The 23,194-nt window shown below is 45.8% G+C and overlaps 2 protein-coding genes across 3 annotated transcripts in view; one reads left to right on the top strand and one right to left on the bottom strand.

Annotated features, from left to right (window-relative positions):
• Positions 1 to 20,584, top strand: part of Washc4 (WASH complex subunit 4) — an 85,630-nt gene extending 65,046 nt beyond the window's left edge. The window contains exon 34 of the mRNA XM_071609574.1: positions 20,355 to 20,584. The gene's annotated coding sequence lies outside the window, so the exon portion shown is untranslated. The remainder of the gene's footprint in view (positions 1 to 20,354) is intronic.
• Appl2 (adaptor protein, phosphotyrosine interacting with PH domain and leucine zipper 2) overlaps positions 1 to 23,194 on the bottom strand; it is a 48,525-nt gene that overhangs the window by 4,470 nt on the left and 20,861 nt on the right. For both annotated transcript variants that reach the window (XM_027943142.3, XM_071609575.1), the window contains exons 6-17: positions 20,525 to 20,566; positions 20,332 to 20,390; positions 19,349 to 19,495; positions 15,837 to 15,919; positions 12,032 to 12,190; positions 10,565 to 10,753; positions 9,157 to 9,199; positions 9,021 to 9,077; positions 8,855 to 8,943; positions 4,470 to 4,628; positions 4,252 to 4,304; positions 2,755 to 2,929 (exon numbers count right to left, since the gene is read on the bottom strand). In XM_027943142.3, coding sequence (XP_027798943.2) covers positions 2,755 to 2,929; positions 4,252 to 4,304; positions 4,470 to 4,628; positions 8,855 to 8,943; positions 9,021 to 9,077; positions 9,157 to 9,199; positions 10,565 to 10,753; positions 12,032 to 12,190; positions 15,837 to 15,919; positions 19,349 to 19,495; positions 20,332 to 20,390; positions 20,525 to 20,566 — 1,255 coding nt within the window. The remainder of the gene's footprint in view (positions 1 to 2,754; positions 2,930 to 4,251; positions 4,305 to 4,469; positions 4,629 to 8,854; positions 8,944 to 9,020; positions 9,078 to 9,156; positions 9,200 to 10,564; positions 10,754 to 12,031; positions 12,191 to 15,836; positions 15,920 to 19,348; positions 19,496 to 20,331; positions 20,391 to 20,524; positions 20,567 to 23,194) is intronic.

The following is a 23,194-nucleotide window of genomic DNA, read 5'->3' as shown; positions in this document are numbered from 1 at the left end:
TGAAAAGGGCAGATTTAATGAACGGCAGAAACTAAATCCTCATTTTTGCCAAAGTTTTAGTTACCTTTCTTGAAGCTAACATTGAGCATTTTCCATGTTCCAGTCAGTTGTAAATGCTTTAAATATATTAACTCAATTATTTCTTATTTCAACACTATGAGGTGTGGATAGAGTTTTCATTTTACAGTTAAAGGAATTGAGATACAGAGGTTAAGGAAGTTTGCCTGAAGTTGTGCAGCTAAGAAATGCCATAGCCAGGTATAAAACCCTCTTATAGTCTGGCCTCCCATAGAAATCACAGGCAGATGGGCTGTCCAGCTGGTAAGAAGCATTCCAGACTTTGTAACAGTAATGTATACTACTGTATGTTAAAACACTGGCATCCACTCCACCTTTAGGTCTCTTAAGTTTGGTTAGAGTGAATCAATCTCTGTGTAACAACTCCAGGTATATCTGAAAAACAGATTTGTAGAGCTGTGTGTATGTAATGGAAATTCGATCTTGTGATTGAGATCTCCCATGTTCTTGGGTAGGCAGAATTAATATTGTCAAAATGGCCATTCTACCAAAACTGTTATACAGATTTAATGCAATTTCTATTAAAATCCCAATGACATTCTTCATAGAAACATAAAAAGCAATCATGAAATTTATTGGAAAAAATAAGAGACCCAGAACAGCTAAAGCAATCCTTAGCAAGAAGAGTGAAGCAGAAGGCATCACAATACCAGACCTTAAACTATACTACAGAGCAATACTAACAAAAACTGCATGGTATTGGCACCAAAACAGACATGTAGACCAATGGTACATAATAGAAGACACAGAGACCAACCCGTATAAATACAGTTATCTCATACTAAACAAAGGCACCAAAAACATATACTGGAGAAAAGATAACCTGTTCACCAAACGGTGTTGGGAAAACTGGAAATCCATATGTAGGAAAATGAAATTAGACCTCTCTCACCCTGCACAAAAATCAACTCAAAGACTTAGGCACTGGAACAGAGACCCTGCACCTAATAGAAGAAAAAGCAGGACTCAATCTCCACCAGGTTGGCTTAGGAACTGACTTCTTTAGCCAGAGATTTGGTTGCTTGCTTATTGGAAAATCCACAAAGGTCCACGTTTAGTTGTTTAAAATGCCAGAGGGTGGTTTTTCAATGTATCAATTTAAGTTTAACTTTCTCACTTTTTTTAAAAAATTTTTGTTTTCTTGTATACTTGAAACAATTATTCTTATAGTATTTCTCTTTTTTCAGTAGTGGGGATTGAACTCGGGTCTTTTCACGCTAAGGTACATCTCCAGCTCTCAGAACGGGATCTTACTGAGAGGCTCAGGCTGGCCTGAAACTTTCAATTATTTTGCCTTAGCCTATTTCTGTAAACCATTGCAAATTCTATTCAACAAGACAGACTAGAAGGAAATACAAATGAGCAGTATTGATTGATCATAGGAATTAAGCTGAGGTCGGAGGAATGGAGTGGGAAAGAAAGGAAAAGTATTTAAGTAGAGTTGATCAGTCTCAGTGATTAACTAGATTAGGAATTTGGAGAGAAAGGTATTTAGGATGCTTTTAGTTGAGTGATCAGATAGATGAAGTTGACTTAATTTTTTGTCTGAGTCAAGGGAAGATATAGGGCTGCTGTACTTTGTACAGATCACATGATAAAAGCTTGTATTTTGTTCCCAAAGGCCCCCACGAGACTTATTCAAACCAAGACCAAGACAAGTAGGCCAAGGCTTGATAACTGGCCATAGTAAGGAGACTTGACATTGTGAAATTCTCAGAATGAATTATTATTCCCAATTTACTATCTCCAATCAAAATCTCTAACCAGTAACAAATGTTATTGACATTTTTGGCTCTGACAGAGTGCTGTCTCATAGAAGTACAGTATGAAGTCTTACACATCATTTAAGTCTTCCCAACAGTCACAGTAAAAAACATGAAAAGAAACAAATGAAATTAATCTAAAATACTGTCAGACATGTACCAAATCTAAAAATTATTAGATGTTTTACATTCTCTTTTGGGGGAGGGATGATAAAAATTTGGTATGAACACTGAAAAACTAACTCAATTCCAACTAGTTAAGTGGTCTAGTTTAGGCAGATTCATGTTTTTTTTTTTTTTCATTGTTAATTTTTATAAACAGTACTCTCAAATGAGTTTGATTTTCAAGCTGAGATATGACATGGAGAATAGCATAACAGCATGTTTAGAAACATAGTACACTCTGAGCATACCTAATCTGAACATTCGAAATCCAGAATGCCCAAAATCTGAAATGTGCTGACATGATGCCTCAAGTGGAAAATTCCACACCATGAAATTTTATTTCATGAACAAAATTATTAAAAATATTATATTATTAAAAATAATATTATATTATTAAAAATATAACATTACCTTTGTGTATATGAAACAAAAGAATTTCATATTTAGACTTGGGTTCCATCCCCCAACACCTCAAATATTCCAAATCTGAAAAAATCCAACACAGTTCTGGTCCCAAGCATTTCAGATAAGGGAATTCCAGTCACCACTGAATTCTTGTCCTTAAGGGAGCACCTTTTATATTATATCTTATAAAATGGAAATGTAAAAAGGAAAGGGGCAAAACAAGAGTAGCATCTTCATCTAATTCAATTGAACATACTCCGGCACTAACGTTTCAGATGGTTGATGTGCCCTAACAGAGGAATCAAATGCAGCCATGAGAGTCTGAAAATGAAACCAAATGTACCTCAGAGTTTGACTGGTGACCATCAGATGAGACTCTGTCATACGGAAGATGTTATGAATAGCCCGAGCTGCTAACACTTGTCTCATTGCTTCATAGATCACTTCAGTAGTGCTGTCTGTTTTAACTGCCATTGACCCCAAAAAACGAACTATAAACATCTGTTGCAAAAGAGAATCTGCAAGAGAGCATATTCTGCTCAGAAACACATTTATTTTGCCTGCTGTTAATCTGCTTACCAATGCCGGATACCTCTGTCTGAACAGGCCAAAGACCTCAGGCTTGCTTTCTATGATGAACTTTCTACTCAACTTTCTCAATAAGACTTTTCAAAGCCTGGTATTGCTAAAAGCTCTGAATCTTTTCTCTACATCTGTCAGTTTGAAACTACTTTAAACAGACTAGAAAAGCTCTTCTTTTTCTCCGTTTATGAGATGGAAGTGCCAGGTGAATGTCCTTCTAGAACTAAATCTCAAGAGCATTTCCACTAGATCCTAGAAAACTCATTAATTATTTGGGCTTCTTATAGAGGCAGCTTTATTTGTGGTAAGAGAGACCTGATGTTGGGTCTCACTCAGCTCATACATCATATTTATAACCGAGACAATGATTATAAACCAAAATAACTTATTAATCCTAAAGAATTTCCAACATTAGCTTCTAGATATTGGCATATAATCTGACAAAACTGGATAATGGCAACCACAACTGAAAGATAATGTTTTTTTAAAGTTCACTTTTTCTGTAGGAACAATAATTCATGCACCCATTATTTTAAACTGAAGGGCCTCTTTTTTTCCCTCTGTCCCTAAAAATAACTTAAGGGTTTAAAAATTAATAGGAAACTATAAATGGTTACTCTAATAGTAACTTTTGTGGGGGTACCAGGGGTACTTAATCACTGAGCCACATCCCAGCTCTTCTTTATATTTTATTTAGAGACAGGTTCTCACTAAGTTGCTTAGGTCTTTGCTAATTTGCTAAGGCTGGCTTTGAACTCATGCTTCTCCTGCCTCAGCCTCCCGAGCCACTGGGATTACAGGTGTGTGCAACCATTCCTGGCTCCTAATTTCTTTTTTTGTATAGACAAATTTGAAAGATTTTTTAATTTATTTATTTAATTAGGTTTATATGCATTTTGATTCATTGTAGACAGTTGCAGCACAACTTTTCATTTCTCTAGGTGTAATGATGTAGTGTCGTACCACATGTGCAGTCATACATGTACCTAGGGTAATAATGTCCATCTCATTCCACCATTGAAAGATTTTTTTCCTTGGATTGTTGACACACAGTGTACAAAGACAGCCAGATACAAGTAGCACCAGACTTTAGGCACAACCTATTTCTCTGGAGGAGCCCCAAAGACAGTATGGGGTGGCGCATAATTTCAGTTCATATTCGAAACCAGAGTTCTCTTAGGACATTTCACATCTTATTTCAATGACCCTGATCATTTTCTGCAGGGGAAAGAGTAAGCACACCAAACTTGCCACTTACCTTCTGCTTCCGGAAATGACTCATCTTCAGTTTCACCAAAAGGGTTGATCCGCCTAGGGGAATAGCCAAGGTCAACAATCATGACAGCTGCTGCTGAAAGGACACTGAATACACTGAATTCTAAGTCAGAATGAGCAGTGACCTTTGGTGGTGATGGTGGAAGGAACACAAGATATCAAATCTACTTTCTCCCAGAGATATCTTCCCTTAGCCCATACCTGCTCCCTCTGTTCTGATCGAGGAATTCTGTGGCAGGAAGTACAATATCAAACTGAATAGGCGTCCCAGGTGCGATCAGTTCTTCTGCTTCAGGAATACTGACTGTTGCTTTGGGAACAATCTTGTCATTTTCTGTTTCTGAATTTTTCAAGTTCTGGCTGAAGTATAAAATGGGGGACAGGGAATCAAATGACTTTTAAAAATAAAAATACAAGGGAGATTTCAGTCCCTCACTCCAATCACATCTGGCTAAAAACCTTCAGATCGCCCCACAACATTCTGAGCCGTGTCCCCTACAACCTGTTATATCACGTATCTCTTCCTTTGGACAGGTTTTTGAGGGTGGGGCTGTAGCAAAGTCATATTATCATTTAAAAGTAGGGACTGTTAGTAGGAACTCAAAAAGTGTTAGCTACAAGAACCAGTGTCTTGGCATTTGATCAGTCTGGTTCTGATTACCTGGAACCCTGTCCCCTTCCCGTGATGACTTCCTCTAGAGCCACACCTCCACGTGCTGCACCTTGCAGCTGCCTCCAGCTGGGATGTGGGGTGCCTGATGATGAAAACCCTGTGCTCCCCCTATTTTTGTCCCAAGGCCTGCCCTCACTGCATGTGTCCTACTAAGTGTTCAGGGAACAACCAATTAGCCAGCTCTCCCCCACACACCAGCCTGTAAGTCTTTAGCTCCTGAGTCTTCAAAGTCACAGAGCCAGTCTGGTACCCCTGAGCTTAACACTGTGATATTCCCGCCCCACTGCCACAAACCCCACCACTGCTTCTGAGGGGACCCTATAAAAACAGCGTGTCATTTGCATAGTGATTAATCATGTACCAACATATGTCTTCTAGTGTCAGAATACTACAATTTAATTTCACCATTGAAAAATCTTTTCTCCTTAGCTAGAGTGTAAACTCCTTTGAGGGGCACAGAATATCAATATTTTTACTTAATTGTCAGGATCATACAAAGCCCTCAATTATCTTTCTGTTCATTTGATGTTTTTATAACAACTTTTTGTTATAAAAACATCAAATGAACAGAAATGTCTGTGTGAAGCTACAAGAATCATTTGACAGATGGTCAATGACTGAATGGAATGTGTTGGACTACATAGGCTTGGAGATGGCCACTGCAAGAGAACCTTGGAGACCTTTTAAACTCCATTGGTAACAGAAAAAGAAATTGAGGCTCCTAGACAACCTGTGAGTTAGGTTACGAGTGGTGGAGCTCCCCTTGCTGCCTCAGTAATCTCAGTGGTAGAATCACAGCTGCTCTTTGATCCTGTTGTTATGAAGGACCTATGATTTAATAAGTAGTAAGCATAAGAGAGTGGTGTGAGTAGAAGTTTAAAGGGAGAAAGTCCAAGACTTTGGCTCCCCAGAGGGTCAAGTGGGCTATAGCCCAATCAAGTGAGGGTGGGACCAGGTTACTGAAGACCTTAATGCTAACGTTTTTTGGGGCTGGATCAGAACTTGACTCTCCAGTACAGGAAGCCACTGAGGACTCTGAACAGAGTAACACGTCAAGTTTCACCTGGGATCTCCAGTTCTGATGGACACTTTGTAGTCTCATCCTAATTGACCTCTAATGGACATGGCTTCTCCTCTCTGAAGCCATTCTCATCCAGGTTCTGCTGTGCCACATTTATGGGTTTTCTGGAGGTACTTCTCTACTCCAGATGTTGGAGTTCTTCAGGATTCTCTCAGAGCCTCCACTCCTCTCTCTACCTGCTCGCCTCACACAATCTCTTCCACTACCGTCTCATGCTTTGGCTCATACCCTGCTCAGACTTGCATTCTAGCCAGAATCCTTGGTCAAATGCTTGACTGGGAAGACTTGAAAGCCTCTTAAACCTAACTTGACCCAAACAGAACTCCTCTTTGTGTCTGCTGCCACTAGACACAAAGGTTGTCCTTTGCCTGTCCTTTTCCTTCTACTCCATATCTCATCCATCACATGTCCCCACATGACTTACCTACAAAATAAATCAAATCCATGTCCTTTTCATGTCTGCCATGGTCCTGGTCTAGCCACCACTCCCAAGGACTGCCTGGTTCTGCCTCACCATCTTTGTCTGCCCTCCTCCCTCCATGAGTTCCCAAGATCCTGAGCGTGGCTTCCTTCTGGTCAGCCTCATCTTGCTCCATGATCTCCTTTGCCTAACCGTTTCTCAGATGTGCTAAGCTCTTTCCTGCTTCATCACACCTGTTGTCAGGAATGCATCACCTCTGGCTGGCTGCAAGAACAGTGACTTCTCATCTTGTATTTGTCAATTTGAACACCTCCACAGACAGGCCCTGCACAGGCCATCTCTACACTGTCCATGACAGCACCTTGGTCATTAATATCACAGTTCTTTCCCCCATTTTAACAGTGTAGGTTTGCCTTTTGTCTGTCTTTTCCCAGTATTCTGTACGTTTACCTAGTTCAGGCCTGGGCACACAATATTTGTTGAAGCAGGTATGTAATAACTGCAGAGTGAGGGAATTTCATGTAGATTTGTTTAGAAGTAAACGGCAGTTTATTCCCAAGAAAACATTTTCTTTGCTGCTTTCCTCTATTGTCATCAAAACATTTCTTTATTCTTAATGAGCTATTCTAAGAGAGGCTCCCTCCCCTCACAGCTCTGGAGCCATCTGGTAGCCACATTTGTCACCCCTTTAATGTTTGGGTTAAGTCAACTGGCTGGCTTACCTATAAAATAAATCCAAATTCATGTCCTTTTCATCTCTGCCATGGTCCTGGTCTAAGCCACCATTCCCAAGGACTGCCTGGTTCTGCCTCTCCATCTTTGCCCTCCCAGCCCTCCATGACTCCCCAAGTCGTCCACTTTCCCCCAAGGGACTCTTCTGTGTCCCTTCTGTAGAGTCCTTTCTAAGAATGTGACTTACTTATTCTAGGAGAAAAATCAGTTACTGAATAATTAAAATGAGCTGCAAGTTTCTTTCCAGAAAAAAATCACACCTTCTAATACTGACACTGAATTACACATCAGCACTCTAGGAAGATGGCACCTTAGAGCTGGAGGGGCTGTGGAGGTCATGTGGTTTCTCAGGTCACCAAATGAAGTAGAGAAGGTCCAGCAGCTGACTGGCTCACTCAGGGACATCAGGCTCTACAGGTACCTCTCTTCTTCGGCCACTGATGTCGTGGCTTTAGGAACAGAAGGCTGAAGGGCTCACCTGCACCTCCTAGATCTTTACTCACTCACTTCCACATGGCGCTTTCCCTAGAGCTGCACCTCGTGAGCACACTACACTGCTGCTGGAATCCACTAAGGCCTGCCTTAAAGCACCCAAGTCTTCCTCAGACTTGTCGCCTCTTTATCATTCCTGTCACTGCTGTGAAGGGTCCATGTTTTGCTTGATGCCAGTACTACCACCAGCTGGGTCTCACTTTCCTTACCACCTCCTGCCCAGTTTATCCTACGTAATGCTGCAGAACGGTCTTTCTAAACCTGGTTCTGATTGTCACCCTTTTCTTAAAACATTCAGTTTTGCTCCACTGCCTGTCACTTCTGAGCAGGACATATCTTTCACTGTCAAGCTCAGACCTATTTTCTGGCCTTACCTGGTACCGCTCTTCACATACCCAATGCCAGGAGTGTGAACTTAGGAAGGTACGTAACCACTGGGCTTCTGCTGCTTTAGAGAGTGTCTAAAAGACACCGTGCAGTCAGGATTTTAATTGCCCTTTGATGCCACGCTCTCACCAGCATGCTAAATAATCCAGCCCTCTACTACCTAGTTTGCCATGTAGAGATTCTCATGAAGACAAAAGGTTGGATTTCCTAAAGTCAATCCTAAAATGGTATTCAAGAGAAAAGCTGTTATGTAAGAAAATGTTCACCTTGATAACAGCAGCAAACAATGGAAGGAGAGAACCTAAATATTCAATGGCTAATGGCAATAATAAATGATGTAATGGTATTAAACCATCACAAAAAATCTAGAAATGTTTAAAAATGTACCTGTGAAATATCACTACACATAAAGAAAACGTCTGGGGAGTAACCCAGACACAACAAGATGATTTTCTTAACAAAACTAGTTCTGGTTATGGTACTGCTGATGCTAATAGAAAATGTGGGCAAACTGACAGGACCTTGACACAAATATTTACTCAAACTGCAGCAGTGTGGTCCAGTGGAAATGGACAGGGGTGTTGAAATCAGATAGGTTTGAATCCTGGCTCCACCTGTGAACATGGGCAGGATACCTAACCTTTCCCAGCCAGTCACTGGTTCCACTGAACAGGGCTAACTGCACCCCTGGGGTGGTGGTGGGGGTTGGAGGGGGCTGAGGATTAGCTAACATCTCGTGTCAAATTCCTTGTACATGGTTTGGCTCCACAACAGCTAGTTTTCTTTTGTCCTTTAGTTACCTGAGGCAGGAGCTTTCTTGTTTTTTTCCAAAACTTGTAAATGGAGTCACAGCCTGGAGAGCCTTCTGATTCAACTTGATGGCGACTGCCTAAAGCCACAGGAGACATGCTCAGTCCAGGAGGGGGCGCCTACCTTTCAGCTGAGCTGCAGGCAGATGCTAATTACCTCTGGGTTGTCGGTCAGGTAGATCTGTCTGGAGATGTTGTTTATTGCACATATCCACTGCAGAAGACAGTAAAAAGAATGTCAATCCAAAAGCCACCCACCACGCTAGGAAAAAGGCCAACAGTCAAAGCTTTACCTCTTCATTTTCTTTTCTGCTCTCTGCCTGGAGGATGATTCCCCTGAAAGAAAATGCATCTACATCAGTGCTTCCCTATCTCAGGCTACCTGAGGAGGACGCTAAGCCAGCTGAACTCCACACCGGGGGTGGGGGGGGTGGGCTAGGTCTGCCTCTGGTGACAATTCACCCGGTCTTGGATAAACACCTGCTTTCTCTGGGCCTAGGCTTCCTCATCTATAAAGTGAGGGGGACTCGGATCTTTCCACCTAAGTCTGGGCTCCCACAGCAAGGACCATCTCTGTTGACCCTTCTCTATATGCCTGGCCACTCCTCCACCTATGCCCAAAGGACCTGGCACTGAGAACTGAAAGGCCAGGGAGTACAATGACAGTACTGCCCTACCTTCACGAGGGCTTCAACTCTTTAAAAAAGGGCCTCTGCCTCTGCTTGTTTCTTTGTTCCTCATGTCTGTGGCAGATGGGGGAATGGGTCTTATCCTTACTTCACACTTGAGAGGACAGAGGCCCAGAGCAGGCAAGTAACTCAGGGGACTATGACTAGAATGCAGGATCATCTAGCTCACTGCCAGAAAGAAGATCATGTCTAAAACTGCTCGGCTAATCTGGGAGGAGAGCCATCCACGCCACCCCCCTTCTGCTTCCATGCCCGCAGGAGCACACATGTGGCTGTGAGCTCCTCAGCACAGTGAAAACCACTGTAGAAGTGGGAGAGGATCTGCTGGAATGGGCTCTACTGTGAGTGGCCACAGGCTGCCGGTGATTTTTTTTTTTTTAGTTGTAGTTGATACAATACCTTTGCTTTATTTATTTTTACGTGGTGCTGAGGATGAAACCCAGGGCCTCGCACGCACTAGGTGAGCGCTCTACCACTGAGCCACAACCCCAGCCCAGGCTGCCGATGTTTAAAGCATGACCTCTGCTGGGCCCAGGGTCCCCAGGGTATGTGGGACAGCATGCTAACAAATGATCCTGCTATGGCTGAACACACTGCTCACATCTCCCATTTCGGCTGGGAACATGGACTCCTAGGCAGCCTTCCCACCTCCCCTCTGCCTGCACCACCACTGCACAGGCACAGATACCTGTTCAGGGATAGGCCAGGAGTGGCCACCACCTTCTCTCAGAACCTACGCTGACAAGAATTACCTCTGTTGCTCTTACACAAGTAGGTCATCTCTATGAAGACACACATAGGTCCTCTCTGGTCTCCCTAAAAGAAGCAGTTTGGATCCCATATATATAGGTCACGTGTGCTTATTTAAAGAGAACATAAACCATTCTCCCAAAAGTCAGCATGACCTAGATGGGGACTCGCAAGGAGCATGGCCCACAGGACTGAGCTCGGCAGCCATCAGCAGGGGCGGAGTCACTACACTTGTCCTCCCAGATAGCACCCGCTGGCCTACGGTTTTCCGCTGGGAGTGGTGATCTGGAAGCAGTATCGTCGGTCTTCGCAATCCACCGCCATCACCGAGCAGTTGTCCAGGTCCTGGATCAGACCTCCAGCCACAGCTCCCCTGGGCTGACACATGAGATTCCCGCCTTGGGTGAAGAAGTAAAGTCTCTCCCAGGTGGTGGTGACCAGCCCCGTCTTGCTGTATGGGTGGTATTGAAAAAGCCATTAGCACTGGGAAGCCCGAGTAGCATCTCCAGCGGTGCTGCCTGTCTAAAGGTACTGGTGACACTGTGGAAACTGTTTCCCTATAGTAAAGCAAAACCTCTTTGAAAAAGAGTGACAGGAGAGATCAGTTTGGCCTGAGTGACCTAGGAGACTGGGCTCCAGTGCCAACTCCAGATCCTCGGCAGGGCGTGCACCCGCTCCCCCAGCGCGGCCGCAGCTTCCAAAGCTGCTGCCTACAACTAGAAGCAGTCTCCTAATTAAGAACCTGAAATCCCGGGGATCTTTCCTCTAGGACATGGAGCTCTGAACCTAGTTAGAGTCACTAGGGTCTCAGCCCACAGCCCACGATGGGGGCGGGGCTCTTCCCAGCTTGGGTTCTGCTCTAACTAGAGGTTATTTTGTGAGATGCTTACAACAGGAAAATGCTTTCTTGGCAAATAACATCACGACTTTCATCCCTACAGATTGAATGGGGACACATAGCTTGTGATCTTCATAGAGGGGCTGTACCTGAAGAGGTGGCATTTCCTCTGTAGATACCCCCACTTGCAGAATGCTGAGTAATTTGCTGGATTTACTGAGCTGCCACTATGTGCAAGACACAGCTAATAACTGAGGGCTCCTACCTGCTAAGAATGACCTCGCTCAATCCTTGCAACAACTGTGTAAAGTAGGTGCCATCGTCAGGAAGGGATCATGGCTCCTTCTGGCCAGGGTGTCTGATGCCAGTGTCCGATCCTCACATACACTGACATCATCCTCTCTCTGCTCTTGGGAGCAGCTAACCTTGATCATCCCTTTCATTCAGAATGGTAAATTTAAGGACCCAAGTGTCAAATGTATGACTTAATCTGAATGAATGTGATTTACCCAAAGCTTCACCTCCACATGGGTCTCTAACACAATGCTCACCTACTGGGTGGCAGAGGGCCAGGGGACACTAACTCTCAATGATCCAGAATGAGTATACAGCAGTTACAAATGGCCACGGTGGCCAGAGACGAGGGTGGCCTCCTCTTCCTGAGTCCATGGCACTGAGATCTCACTCATACAGGCTGTTTCCAGCCCTATTTCTGCATGCAGTTTGGGACCTGGGCCCCAAAGTGTCCTGCGCTCCAGTAGGAGCAGGGCTGTGTGCGAGCTCTTCCCGTGCACCCACCCCACCCTCAGGCCTCAGTGGGCACCACAGACTGCTTTACAGCCACTTCCTAGGGAGAAGAGTTCAGAAAGAGGCAACCACTGGCATTCTCACTTTCTAAGGTTAAGGTAACCGGCCTTCTGGATGAGGTTCCTGTTGACCTGGGGTGCAGCCACATCGAAGTCTGGCGTGTAGACAGATTCATCGACAGAAAGCAATTCTTGCTGAGATATCCGTGTCTTTTCTGCTTCAGCTTCCAGTTCCACCTCAATGCTTAAGACAGAAGGTGGCAGGTCAGTCAGAAGCTGCCGGCCAACTCAGCAGTATAAGAAGCGGGTAGCAGGGCCCTCACCCACCCAAAAGCTTCCTATCTACACATGAAGTCACCAGCCTGCCTTGAAGCCACAGCACTCCACCCTCCAACTTAGGCCCCTGAGCTACAGATCACAGTGTTCAGACACCATCTCAGAACCGCACGAGAAGGGACGGGGAGGTTTCAGTGGTAGAGCACCTGCCTAGCATGAGTGAGGCCCTGGTTCTATCCCCAGCACCATGGAAAAAAAACAAAACAAAAAATCCCCCCAAACACACAACACCCTCTACCAAAACACCACCCCACCACAAGGAACACCACTAAACTATGCTTGAACCCAGATCAACAGTTTTATTGCTGGAGAAGAGCACCATTCTCAGAATGGTGGTCAGATTCTGGGGGAGCTTTGGCAAGCCTATCCTCCTGGGCTGCACATGCAGGCAGCCTGTGAAAGTCCCACGGACGAAAGAATGGGAGCAGTCACCCTCCCCTGGGCTTGGTGTGAGGCAGGGGTGGTGAAGATAGGTCACAAGAAAATGACCAGGGAGTGTCCCAGGGACAACAAAGCCCAGAACCACACTTTTCCTTTTATGACATCCACCAACTGCCCTGAGATTGCACGGTGAGCTAGCCAAGGGCTGCCCAGAGAGGAATAAGCAGGACCATGCCTGGGCTCTGATGTAGCAGCCCCAGCTTCCGTATGTGGGAGGGGCTGGTGTGGAAAACCTAGAAGCTTTGGCTTGAAACAGCAGCTGCCCTTCCACCCACAAAGGATGACTGGACACCATCTGCCCAACATGGTCTTATTTGGGAAAGCAAATGCCAAAGGAGGTGTTCCACCATTCCACCAGAGTGAAGAAAGGACAGAATTATAACTGTTTAAATCAGAAGGAACAAGGGACCTAGGGAATCCAGTGTTTCTCAAAATGAGCACCTCAAGATTTTCTCTCTTCCATAGGTAACTCTAGGCTTCTACACTCCATCTTCTGTTTAACACAGCTTGATGCAAACAATCCATCTAGGTTAATTTCTGACATCTGAATGGGATGACTAGGAACTCCACCAGTGGAGACCTTAGGTCACTGGAGAACAAACCTCGCTGGCTTAAATTGCCAGTCACTGCCAAGGCTGAGAAAAATGGAATGATACAGAAAAATGGAGCAGGACAGGACACAGAAGGAGGCATCCAAGAGTAGACAGACCTGCTGACGTTCTTCAGCTTTATTATTGTTATTTTGTATTACTGGGGATTGAACCCAGGGCCCACACACGCTAGGCAAGCATTCTACCACTGAGCCACATCTCCAACACTTAAATTTTTGAAACAGGCTCTTGCAAAGTTCCCAAGGTTGGCCTCAAACTTCACTCCTCCTGCCTCAGCCTCCAAGTACCTGGGCCTATAGGTGTGCACCACAGCACCTGGCTTGTTCTTTAGCTTTAGTAGATGAGAAATCTCTTGAGGGATCTGATGAAAGATAAGGTTCATCTCCCCGAAATATACTCACTAATGTGCACTAAAATGTGATCTTTTTTAAAAAAAATATTTTTAGTTGTAGCTGGACACAATACCTTTTTGTTTATTTATTTTTATGTGGTGCTGAGGATTGAACCCAGTACCTCATGTGTGCTAGGCAAGCTCTCTACCACTGAGCCACAACCCCAGCCTCCTAATGTGATATCTTGCATACAGTTGTAGGAAATTCTTAGTAACTGTCCTTCCCTATCTTCCCCTACTCAGACAGACTTAGGCTCAAAAACGCTGATCAAATCCAAGCCTTCGTGATCCAAAGGAACAGAGTGGAAAAGTAACTGCTTTTGTCCTCTTCAAAGATTTTTTTTTTTAGAAAAGTATGTTTCCACACACACATGAAGGATCCAAGAAAAAAGGTAATAAATATCACTGTGGGATTCAGGGCTTCAAAAAGCCCAGGACTGTTGGGTGGCTGGAAACGATGCTGCCCTCTTTGGGTTCCAGTTGGGCTCTAAGAACAGGAGAACACCAGGGGAAGCCATCTCTCCTGAAGACGGTAAATTGTTAGTGGCACCACTAGACACCGCCCTGAGGCCCCTCAGCTGGGCTGGCTGCTCATCATGGTGACACGATGGCAAGGCCACCGCTTCCTCGTGATCTGGAGAGAAGTGGATGCACTGTTTCTAAACTGAGAGGACAATTAGAATTCTCTGGACCAAAGGCTTTAGCTAGTTGAACCAGCAGGATCCAATGTGTGGGCTGCCTTTAGCCTGTAGTGAAGCACACCTTATCAGGCAGCAGAGGGATGGCATGCAGGGACCAGGCCATGTAGTCAGTGGTGCTCTGTGCTAATGCCCAGTTCACAGTCCAACTGGGAAGGAGGCCCACACATTAGTGCTCTCATAAAGGTTCATGGAAAGGCAGACAAGAGGGGAAGACAGGCTCTGGGATCTGCAGAGAGGACACCATGGCGTCTCGATGACATGGGCATAAACAGCCTGCCATCCGTCAGCAAAAATGACTCAGGGCCTAAGCAGTTTGAAATGTGGGTGGTTCTCCAGAGACATAGAAAGCCACAGGGCTATGAGAGTTAAAGCCGGGGTGAGACCGAGGCTAAGGGGGCGGTCTGTGGGACGTGACGTTCAGCAGGCTCCCTCTCCCTCCTCATGTTCCCAGGCTAACCATCAAATTCAAGGGTGAGAGACTGAAATCAGAGCTCACAGATTGCTTTCTCACATAATTATAAATACAGTCTCTTTGCTCACTGTGACCAGCTCTCGGGCACCCAGCACAGGGACCTGAGGAGCAGCAGAGGCACACCACCTCCCCCAGCTCCAGGGCTTGGCCCTGGCCCTTCTGGTGCATGCTTTATTCTTAGAGCCTTTGAAGTAGACTTCTGCCTAAAAACGTTCCACTGCTTGGCCTTCACGAGCTATTTTGAAATGTAATATCTTCAGAAAATGAGCAACTTTATCCTTTTCCACATAAAATTCCATATTATTTCTATTTTATGTATTTTTCAACCACACACACACGTGCACGTGTGAGCCCACAGATGTATTTCTAGACCTCAGAAGTCATGACAGGTCCTTGCTGCTCAGGGTGAAACAAGCCTGATGTGCCAGGGCCCGTGGGCTGCCCCAGAGCTCCAGGATGTCAAGAGGCTGAGGGAGGGGCAGGAGGGATAGCAGCTGGGCCATCATGAAGTGTGGGCTGACCTCCTGAATAGAGTAATTAGAAAAAAATAATAAGTGTTTGCATGGCTGAGCTACCTTTTCTTTAAAGTAACTCAAAAGAAGCTTAGCAGCTTGCCTATCATAAATTAATGTAATGGTCAGAGATTCCCCCAAAATTCCAGCACTTCTGTCTGCTAATCCCATTAGCTCAGAGGGGGGAAAAAACAATTTAAACTAGATTTGGGTTTATAACAGATGAAACTTGGTATTAACACAGGGACCCTAACAGGAGGCAGCAGGGTCTGTAAGGTCACACAAGGCCACAAGGGCAGAAACCAGCTCCGTCCTATTCTGCCATGCGTGTCGCCTGCACAGGCGCTCACGGTCAGAGCTCACCCCCAGACTCCTTCAGCGGAGACAGCGAAACACACCAAGATCCAAACCAGTGAGCGGCATTACCTCTGAACCATGTCTGCAACAGAGGATAGAAAGCTGTCCATGCTTTTGGAAAACATCTCTGCGCCCTTCTTAAAAAAGTTAATCTGAAAGATACAATTATGACATGTTGAGAATCTCCTAACGAAGGGGATGGGTGAGTGCCCTTAATGTAATAACCAGCGGCATGGGGACAGAAGACCTGGGCCGCGCCCTCCCTCACTGCAGTTCTTACAGCGTCTCAATGGAGCCTCAGCCTGACGTGACTCCCAAAGTCCCAAGGGCTTTGTAAAATGGGGGAAAAGTGGAACCTAGTCATCTTTGCTGAAAGGCTGTTAAACATCAGGAATGACATAAGATAATGCCTGGTATGTACCACGTATCTCAATAATCATGACTGATAAGTTTTAAATCACCACCAGTGGTTTTTTAATATGAATCCTAAGTAGTGAGTTTCCTGAGGTCTCATTCACCATCTCTAGCCCCAAATGGGTGTGTGACATGTGACAGATGCTATCAGCCCAGCAAGAACCTTGAAAAGCACTTCTTGCTCTTGTACAGCATGAGATGTTCGCCTGGCCTTGAAGGCCACGGTGTGACAGAGCCTGGTCACTGAGCCCTGTGCAGCTGTGAACATAGGCCAGATAGAGGGGCAGATGGATGACAGCTTGGTTGAGACGCTGCAGAGGGAAAACTGGGTGGAAGGCTTTAAAGGCCTCTTCCAACCGTGACAGGAAGTTAGAGGGGATTATACACATAAAGGATATTGGGGGTCCTGGCATAGTGCAGCTGCTCAGCAGAAGTCCCTTGGGCTCTGTAGTGAACGCTTTCCCTGCCCAGGGGACAGTGGCCTCTAGGAGACCTGCAGTCAGTGCAGGATGTGAAACTGCAGTTGTGGCTTTTGGAACCAATGGAGGAGTTCTTCCTTCCTGTGAAGTTTCCTGCGACTCTTGTAAAATACTGCCTTCCCAGGAGGTCTGGGTGCCCTGAGACGCCTGCAGGGCAGGATACAGGAAGAGAGGGAGAAGAACACCCCTGGGTGTTACAGACATCTGCAACCCCCCACCCTGAAAGGCTCAACTTTTCATTCTTATGACCATGGCTTTAAAAACTCAGGACTTTATGGATAAGCTGCTCCACTCTACGTGCTGGGATATAACGGCTGCAAGCCTTGTCACAAAAAAAAGAAGAAACATGCAGCCTGGACACACTCTTGTGTGTCTCCCTACTTATCTATCTGATCTGGAATCCCACCTTGCCCTGGGTGATGGGCACAGAAATCGACCTCTCACCCCGAGCAGGCCAACAGGTGCTATCAGCAGGGTTTTGACACTCTCTCCTATTCTGGGAAAGCTCATACCCATTTCTTAGTTACCACAGGGTAAAATCAGATGATGACCACAATTACCCTAATGCCAAATGATACCTACAGGGGATGTTCTGGCACCGTGATCTTTGAATCATACAGAGATCAACACTGTAATGCTGCTTCAATCACTGTAATGTCAAATACCGAAACGATACTCGTCAGTTAATATCATGCATCTGTCAAATGAGCATTCGGCATCCCTAAAGGGCACAACATCTTGGGAGCTCCTCCTCCCTCCCCTGCCTGACCTCCCTCTGGAGTTTTTACTGAGTCCAAGGCTCAGCTCTTCTGCTCTGTAGGCGCCCCAGGGCAGGGGCTCACATAAGCCCTACAAAAATCAGACAAATGGAAGGAAAGACACTGCCTTCTCCAGCGGCATTACCCAGCATTTTCCCTGGCGATTCTACACTAGCCTGCATCTTTATGTGCTCAAAAACCTGTTCACACACTACAAAGCCTCAGTTTGCACCAGGGCTGAATCATGAATATTAAACAAACCTGTTTAACAAGGACTAGAGAAGGCAGAAATGGAGTCAAGGCACCTACACAAAAGTAAGTGGTGCCAAGAAGGCTGATTTGGATCTCCCCCGGATGGGCCAGCAATGGTCACAGCCACCAGCCATGACCAACAAGGGTGGGGCTCCATAAACAGGCTTCTGAAGGCTGATAGGGCAGAAGGAGAAGTGCTTCTGAGTCATCAGACTCACGTGCTGGGCGACAAACAAAGGGAGGGACTAGAGTTTGCATTAGGATTTTAAAAGTCTGTAGCGGAGGGGACTGACTTGGTCTAGTGTCTTGAAATCTAGATACTCCTCACATGAAAAACTAGACGCACTATCCTCAGTCCTCAAAATGATGCTCCTGCCACCCAGCAGTGATGGGGAGCTCTGGCTGCTCTGTCCTCCTGGGCCTCGGGCTGCATCTGTGTGAAGGTGCTCTGGTCTCCTCTCCCTGTGGGCAGCAGCACTTGCTTAAAAGGCCCAGCTTGGAGAATGGTGCAGCCCCTGCCAGCCGAGTCCACTCATGGGGTGCAACACCTAATCAAAGGAGGAAGGAGGGCAGCAGAGTGCCCATCTCAAATGCCATGGAAGCTGCCAAGCTCCCAAGGGGTTGCCAGGGGCTGGAGCCCCCGGCTGGACAGTGCTTATTTGGGGGTTTATTCAGCTTTATGCAGATGACACAGAAAGGTTACACTGATCTACTTAAACATCACCTCTGATGACAGAAGCTGACCTCAGGGCACTCCAACTCCTAACCAGCACAGTGAGCCTGGCAGCTGGGCTCCGATGCTTAGGTTCTCCCCTCTTTCCCTTTTCCCTGAATGAAGCTAATTCTGTTTCTTTTGAAATTCGTGAATTTTTCAAATGTGCTACATAACAGTAAAAGATGCTCGTGTGTTCACTTTTTCTTCAAGTCAGTGACTTTATTTGAAGCAATTCCTGGCTTCCTCACACCCTTCCTGCTCCTAGACTGTCTGATGAGAGAAGATTCCTGGATGCATGTCTCACGTGCCAAAGGGAAATTTCAGAGTCAACACTATGGGGTTAAATAGGGCGGGGAGGACACCAGCCTGACACACTCCTGCTGGTCCCTGCCACTCCTGTTTATGCCATAACAATTAGGGCTCCCTCCTTAAGTGGAGCCTCCCTTAAGACAAATAATATTCAGTAGATCAGTCAATAAGAGGGAAGAAGCCAAATAAATTCTCTACAGAATACTCCATAAAGCCCTGGCAACTCTTGCCTACGCCCCAGAAGGTGAAGGCCTCAGCAGCAACCTTGGGGATGAGTCAGCTGAGCATTGCCCAGCCAGGGGGCACCCGACTGCACACAGCAGTAAGGGAACGTCACAATTTTGGATTCTAAGCCAAACATCTGGACCGACTATGAGCTGCTTCTAGGAACACTGGACCAGGCCTGGCTTTTGGGTGGATCAGACAAAGGGCCATGCAGGATCCTCCCCCAGGGAAGCTCAGGATCCAGGCCATCATTTCCTGAACATATGGCCTCACAAGTCCAGCTGAGGATGGCCTGCCCAGCTGGAAGGACTCCACAGTGTGAATCCAGGAAGTTTCCAGGGAGGCTGTGCATCTGTTTCCTGCTCTGACGAGGTTTGGTTTCTTCTAAATGTTCTCAGGTTTCTCCCCCAGGTGAGAGGGCTCCCCTACCTGTCCATGGGCGAAGCCTATCATGGGCTCCATCATGGCCATCTGCTTCCGGTACTGTAGCGCATTGAGGGCGGAGTAGTACTGGAGGGACGCCAGGTGCTGCTTCCGCCGTGCAGCTGCCACCTCCTTCACAACTTCAGTCTTTACCTGGTTGAAAGGTGAAGGGAAAACTTCCAGGTGTGACCGTTCTGTAAGAGCATGCAACTTAAGAACGTTTGCTTATCCATTTTTGTGCCAAATACAGTAACACTTAGGTAAACTTCACCTCAATTTAAAATTCCCAATTAAAAATACCCAGGTAAGGGCTGGGGCGGGGGCTCAGTGGCAGAGCGCTTGCCTTGCTTGGGTGAGGCACTGGGTTTGATCCTCAGCACCACATAAAAATAAATAAATAAATAAACAACAAACAAACAAACAAAGATATTGTGTTCATCTACAATAAAAAAGAAAAAAATACACAGGTAAGAGCATCTCAGTGCTCGTGGGGCTACAGGAGGCAAAGCCGGCACCCTGCAGGTAGCAGCACCCACACTGCAACCCTGCAGGAAAGCCACTGGCGATAGGCATCAGAAGCCACAGACGTTTTGGTTCACTCATAAGATCCTGTTCCAAAGAAATAATTTAGCCCAAGGAAATCATCTAGTGGAAGTAAAAAGCAAAACACCTCAAAAGCAGGGGCCACAGGGAGCTCAACCCACTCGCCTAGCACAGGAGTCAGCCAGTCCCACGAAGGACCAAGTGGGAGATAAAGCTACTGTGTGATTGTAATCTACAGTGGTTCTAAGCTGGTGTTTAATATCAGGCTGAAAAGTCAGTCTAGAGAAGCAGAAGCCCACTTATGAGATTCAGAATAATTTCAAAAGTCCACGTACAGGAAAAAGAAAGTAACGTCTCTAGACACCCGACTGCCACAAACTCAGAATATGAGGTACAGAAGCAGCTTAAGTAAATGAAGGGAAAAATAACAGGTAAGGTAAGCTTACCTTTTCATTCTCCTTTTTTTTAGGGAGCCTGCTGTATTTTGCCATTGAGAGATCATGCTCTAAAAATAAAAAGACATCTGAGCATCCAGAAAGGTCCAAAGGCAAAAGCATTCATTCAGCATCTTCTCCCACCCACACACACTAAACCCACACACACTACCAAACCCACCAACCAGGAATGGAAGATGCCTACCACTGCTGGCGAGTCCGAAAAGTTCCTTTAAAGTGCTTACTTCTGTACAAGAGGAAAAAAAAAAAAAAAGTCTTAGAGCAAGAAAAATAAAGCATGCCAACCCAGGGCTCTGCTTTCCTGAGAAGGCAGAATATGTGCTCGGCCTGCCCCCAGGTCCTCTGCTCCCCTGGCCTAGGCCAATGGCTGCATCCTGGTCTCCCTGGAGCCTGTGCATGCAGCCTACACTCCACATCTGGGGGTCTTGCCTGCCTCGGGAAGAACGCAGCTCTCTGGGAACACAGAGACAGTGAACGGCCAGGACCTGTCACGCAGACCTGGAGTATAAACTTAAGTACTGATTCTCAGCCCCTAAGTGAAGTGTCCAATGCATCTTTTCTCAGAAATGTTGCAGGATGACACCCAGAAGTTCCTTCTTGTTGCCATTTTAACTTCTGACTTATTAGTGTCACCACTGAACAAAGAAATACTGCAGTGCCTGTGTTAATGAAAACTACGATGCCATCTGGTATCTGCAGCAAGCCAGCACCAATCCCCACCACCCACTGGGCTACCTGCCACTCCTGGGACAGCTGAACAGGTCCAAGACAAAGCCACAGAGGACTCTGAGCAGTGAAGGTCCAGGGTTAAACAAAATCAGGTCCCTAAAGGAAGCAAACCATTCTACAATTCTAACTGCGTCTGACTTTGTCAATCGCGGCTGGGCTTTCCCCAGCTGTGCTCTTTCTCGTCTCCCCAGCGCTTCCTTCTCTGGACACTGTTCTCACTCCACAGCGCAGGGCTGCCGCCGCCCTCTCCCACTTGCATTTTTCTCTTCTTTCTCTCCCACCTTTACTTCCTGATGGAGCAGAGTTTTAGTGTAGATATTTTTCTTAACTTATCAATTTTAAATAGCTTCATTAACCCTCCTGTGTTCTCTTCATTCTGATCACATACTTGTGTGGGGGACACAGGAAGCAAAGGCAATAAAACAGCACCGCGGCTCACGGACAGGGTGCCAGATGCCCATGTGGGTCCAGTGTGGACTCAGGAAAACTGGGCCAAACGCTTCAATTCTATTTTTGTGTCACCAAAAAAAGGAGAATTTAACTCTCTTCAGAGAATTAAGAAACTTCTCTTCTGACTACTACCGACCAGTGAAAATCTACTTTTCAAAAGAAACACCATTCTGTGCAAAAGCTACCAAGTCCACATGCTGGGTCACACTCAATCAAGCAGGGCCACCGTTCCCCTCAAGCCAAGGTTCCTCCCACAAGCAAACCTGAAAAAGAGCAATCTGACAACTCGGGGTGAGGGGTCATGATTTTCTAACAACTTGGGGTCTGCTTTTAAAATGATATTGCCTGGTGGTTTTATTTAGGGTAAATCTGTTTTAAAAGCATTCAACGAGGCTTTCAGTTGGGACTAGAAACCAGCACCACTGGATTTAGCCGTCTGGCTTCATGTTTGACTAGAGATGAGCCAATAAAAAGCCCGAGATTCCTGCTCAGTGAGGGTTCCTCTTGACACGTGGTGTATTACTATTTTTTACCTACAAAATTTTAAGGCCTGCCAAACTGGCCTTGAGAGTGTGTGCCAGTTCATGTACCATCATCCCCAGCCCCAGGTGATACGACAACAGGGGACCAATCTCAAAGTGAGGGGAAACCTTCATCTCCAGTATCTGCCCTCAGATTCCCCGCATCTTTTATGCTCGTTAAATAAATAAATAAATAAATAAATGGCTCTGTATTTCTGAGGAGCAGGACACTGAGACCTGCCAGCATCAGGTTTGGGCTTCTTCGATCAGAATTTTTCTTTTATAGGAATGTTCTTCAAACACAATGAAATAAGAAGGAACAATGGGACTAGACGATTTGTATTCCTTTTTTTTTTAAACATCACCTGGGATTTTTCAGTACTATTCTTTTCTTTCTTTTTTGGTACCAAGGATTGAATCCAGTGGTGCTTAACCACTGGGCCACATCCCCAGGCCTTTTCTATATTTTATTACAGACAGGGTCTCCCTCAGTTGCTAAGTGCCTCGCTAAGCTGCTGAGGCTGGCTTTGAACTCTCGATCTTCCTACCTCAGGCTCCCAAGCCACTGGGATTACAGGTGTGTGCTACTGCGCCCAGGTAAGACTATTCATTTTTATTCATTTTTGACTGCTTTGATTTCTAAGAGAGATAAAATTATTCTTTTTTCTATATATTTTTTAGTTGTAGATGGACACAATATCTTTATTTTTGTTTATTTTTTTTATGTGGTGCTGGGGTCCGAACCCAGGGCCTCACGCATGCAAGGCAGTGCTCTACCACTGAGCTACAACCCCAGCCTGATAAAATTATTCTTAAGTCCAAAAAGCCACATAGGCTCTCTGAACCAGTCACAGATGTCCTCACTCAAAACTAGGCACTCCACGAGAGAGCAGGGGCCCGCCCGCCCGTCCACAGCTATGCCCTGGAGTCCTGCAGAGAGAAAGCACGAGTTCCCACCCGTCTTCCCCTCCACAGGCTCCCACGTCACACTCTAGAGCATTCAGTTTCCCCAGGAACATGCCTTTGCAGAGTCCCTAACCTGTGACACTCACCTCAGTCACACTGTGTGCTTGCTAAATATTATACACCATTTGACACCCAGGTCAGAGAAGGCCTCCTCCAGGAGCCTTCCCTAGCACCCATTCCGGAAGCAG

This window comes from Marmota flaviventris, chromosome 3, assembly GCF_047511675.1.
Source record: "Marmota flaviventris isolate mMarFla1 chromosome 3, mMarFla1.hap1, whole genome shotgun sequence".
In the NCBI taxonomy this organism is placed as follows: Eukaryota; Metazoa; Chordata; class Mammalia; order Rodentia; family Sciuridae; genus Marmota; species Marmota flaviventris.
The sequence above is the reverse complement of the archived record's forward strand: the minus strand, read 5'-3'. Positions and strand labels throughout refer to the sequence as shown.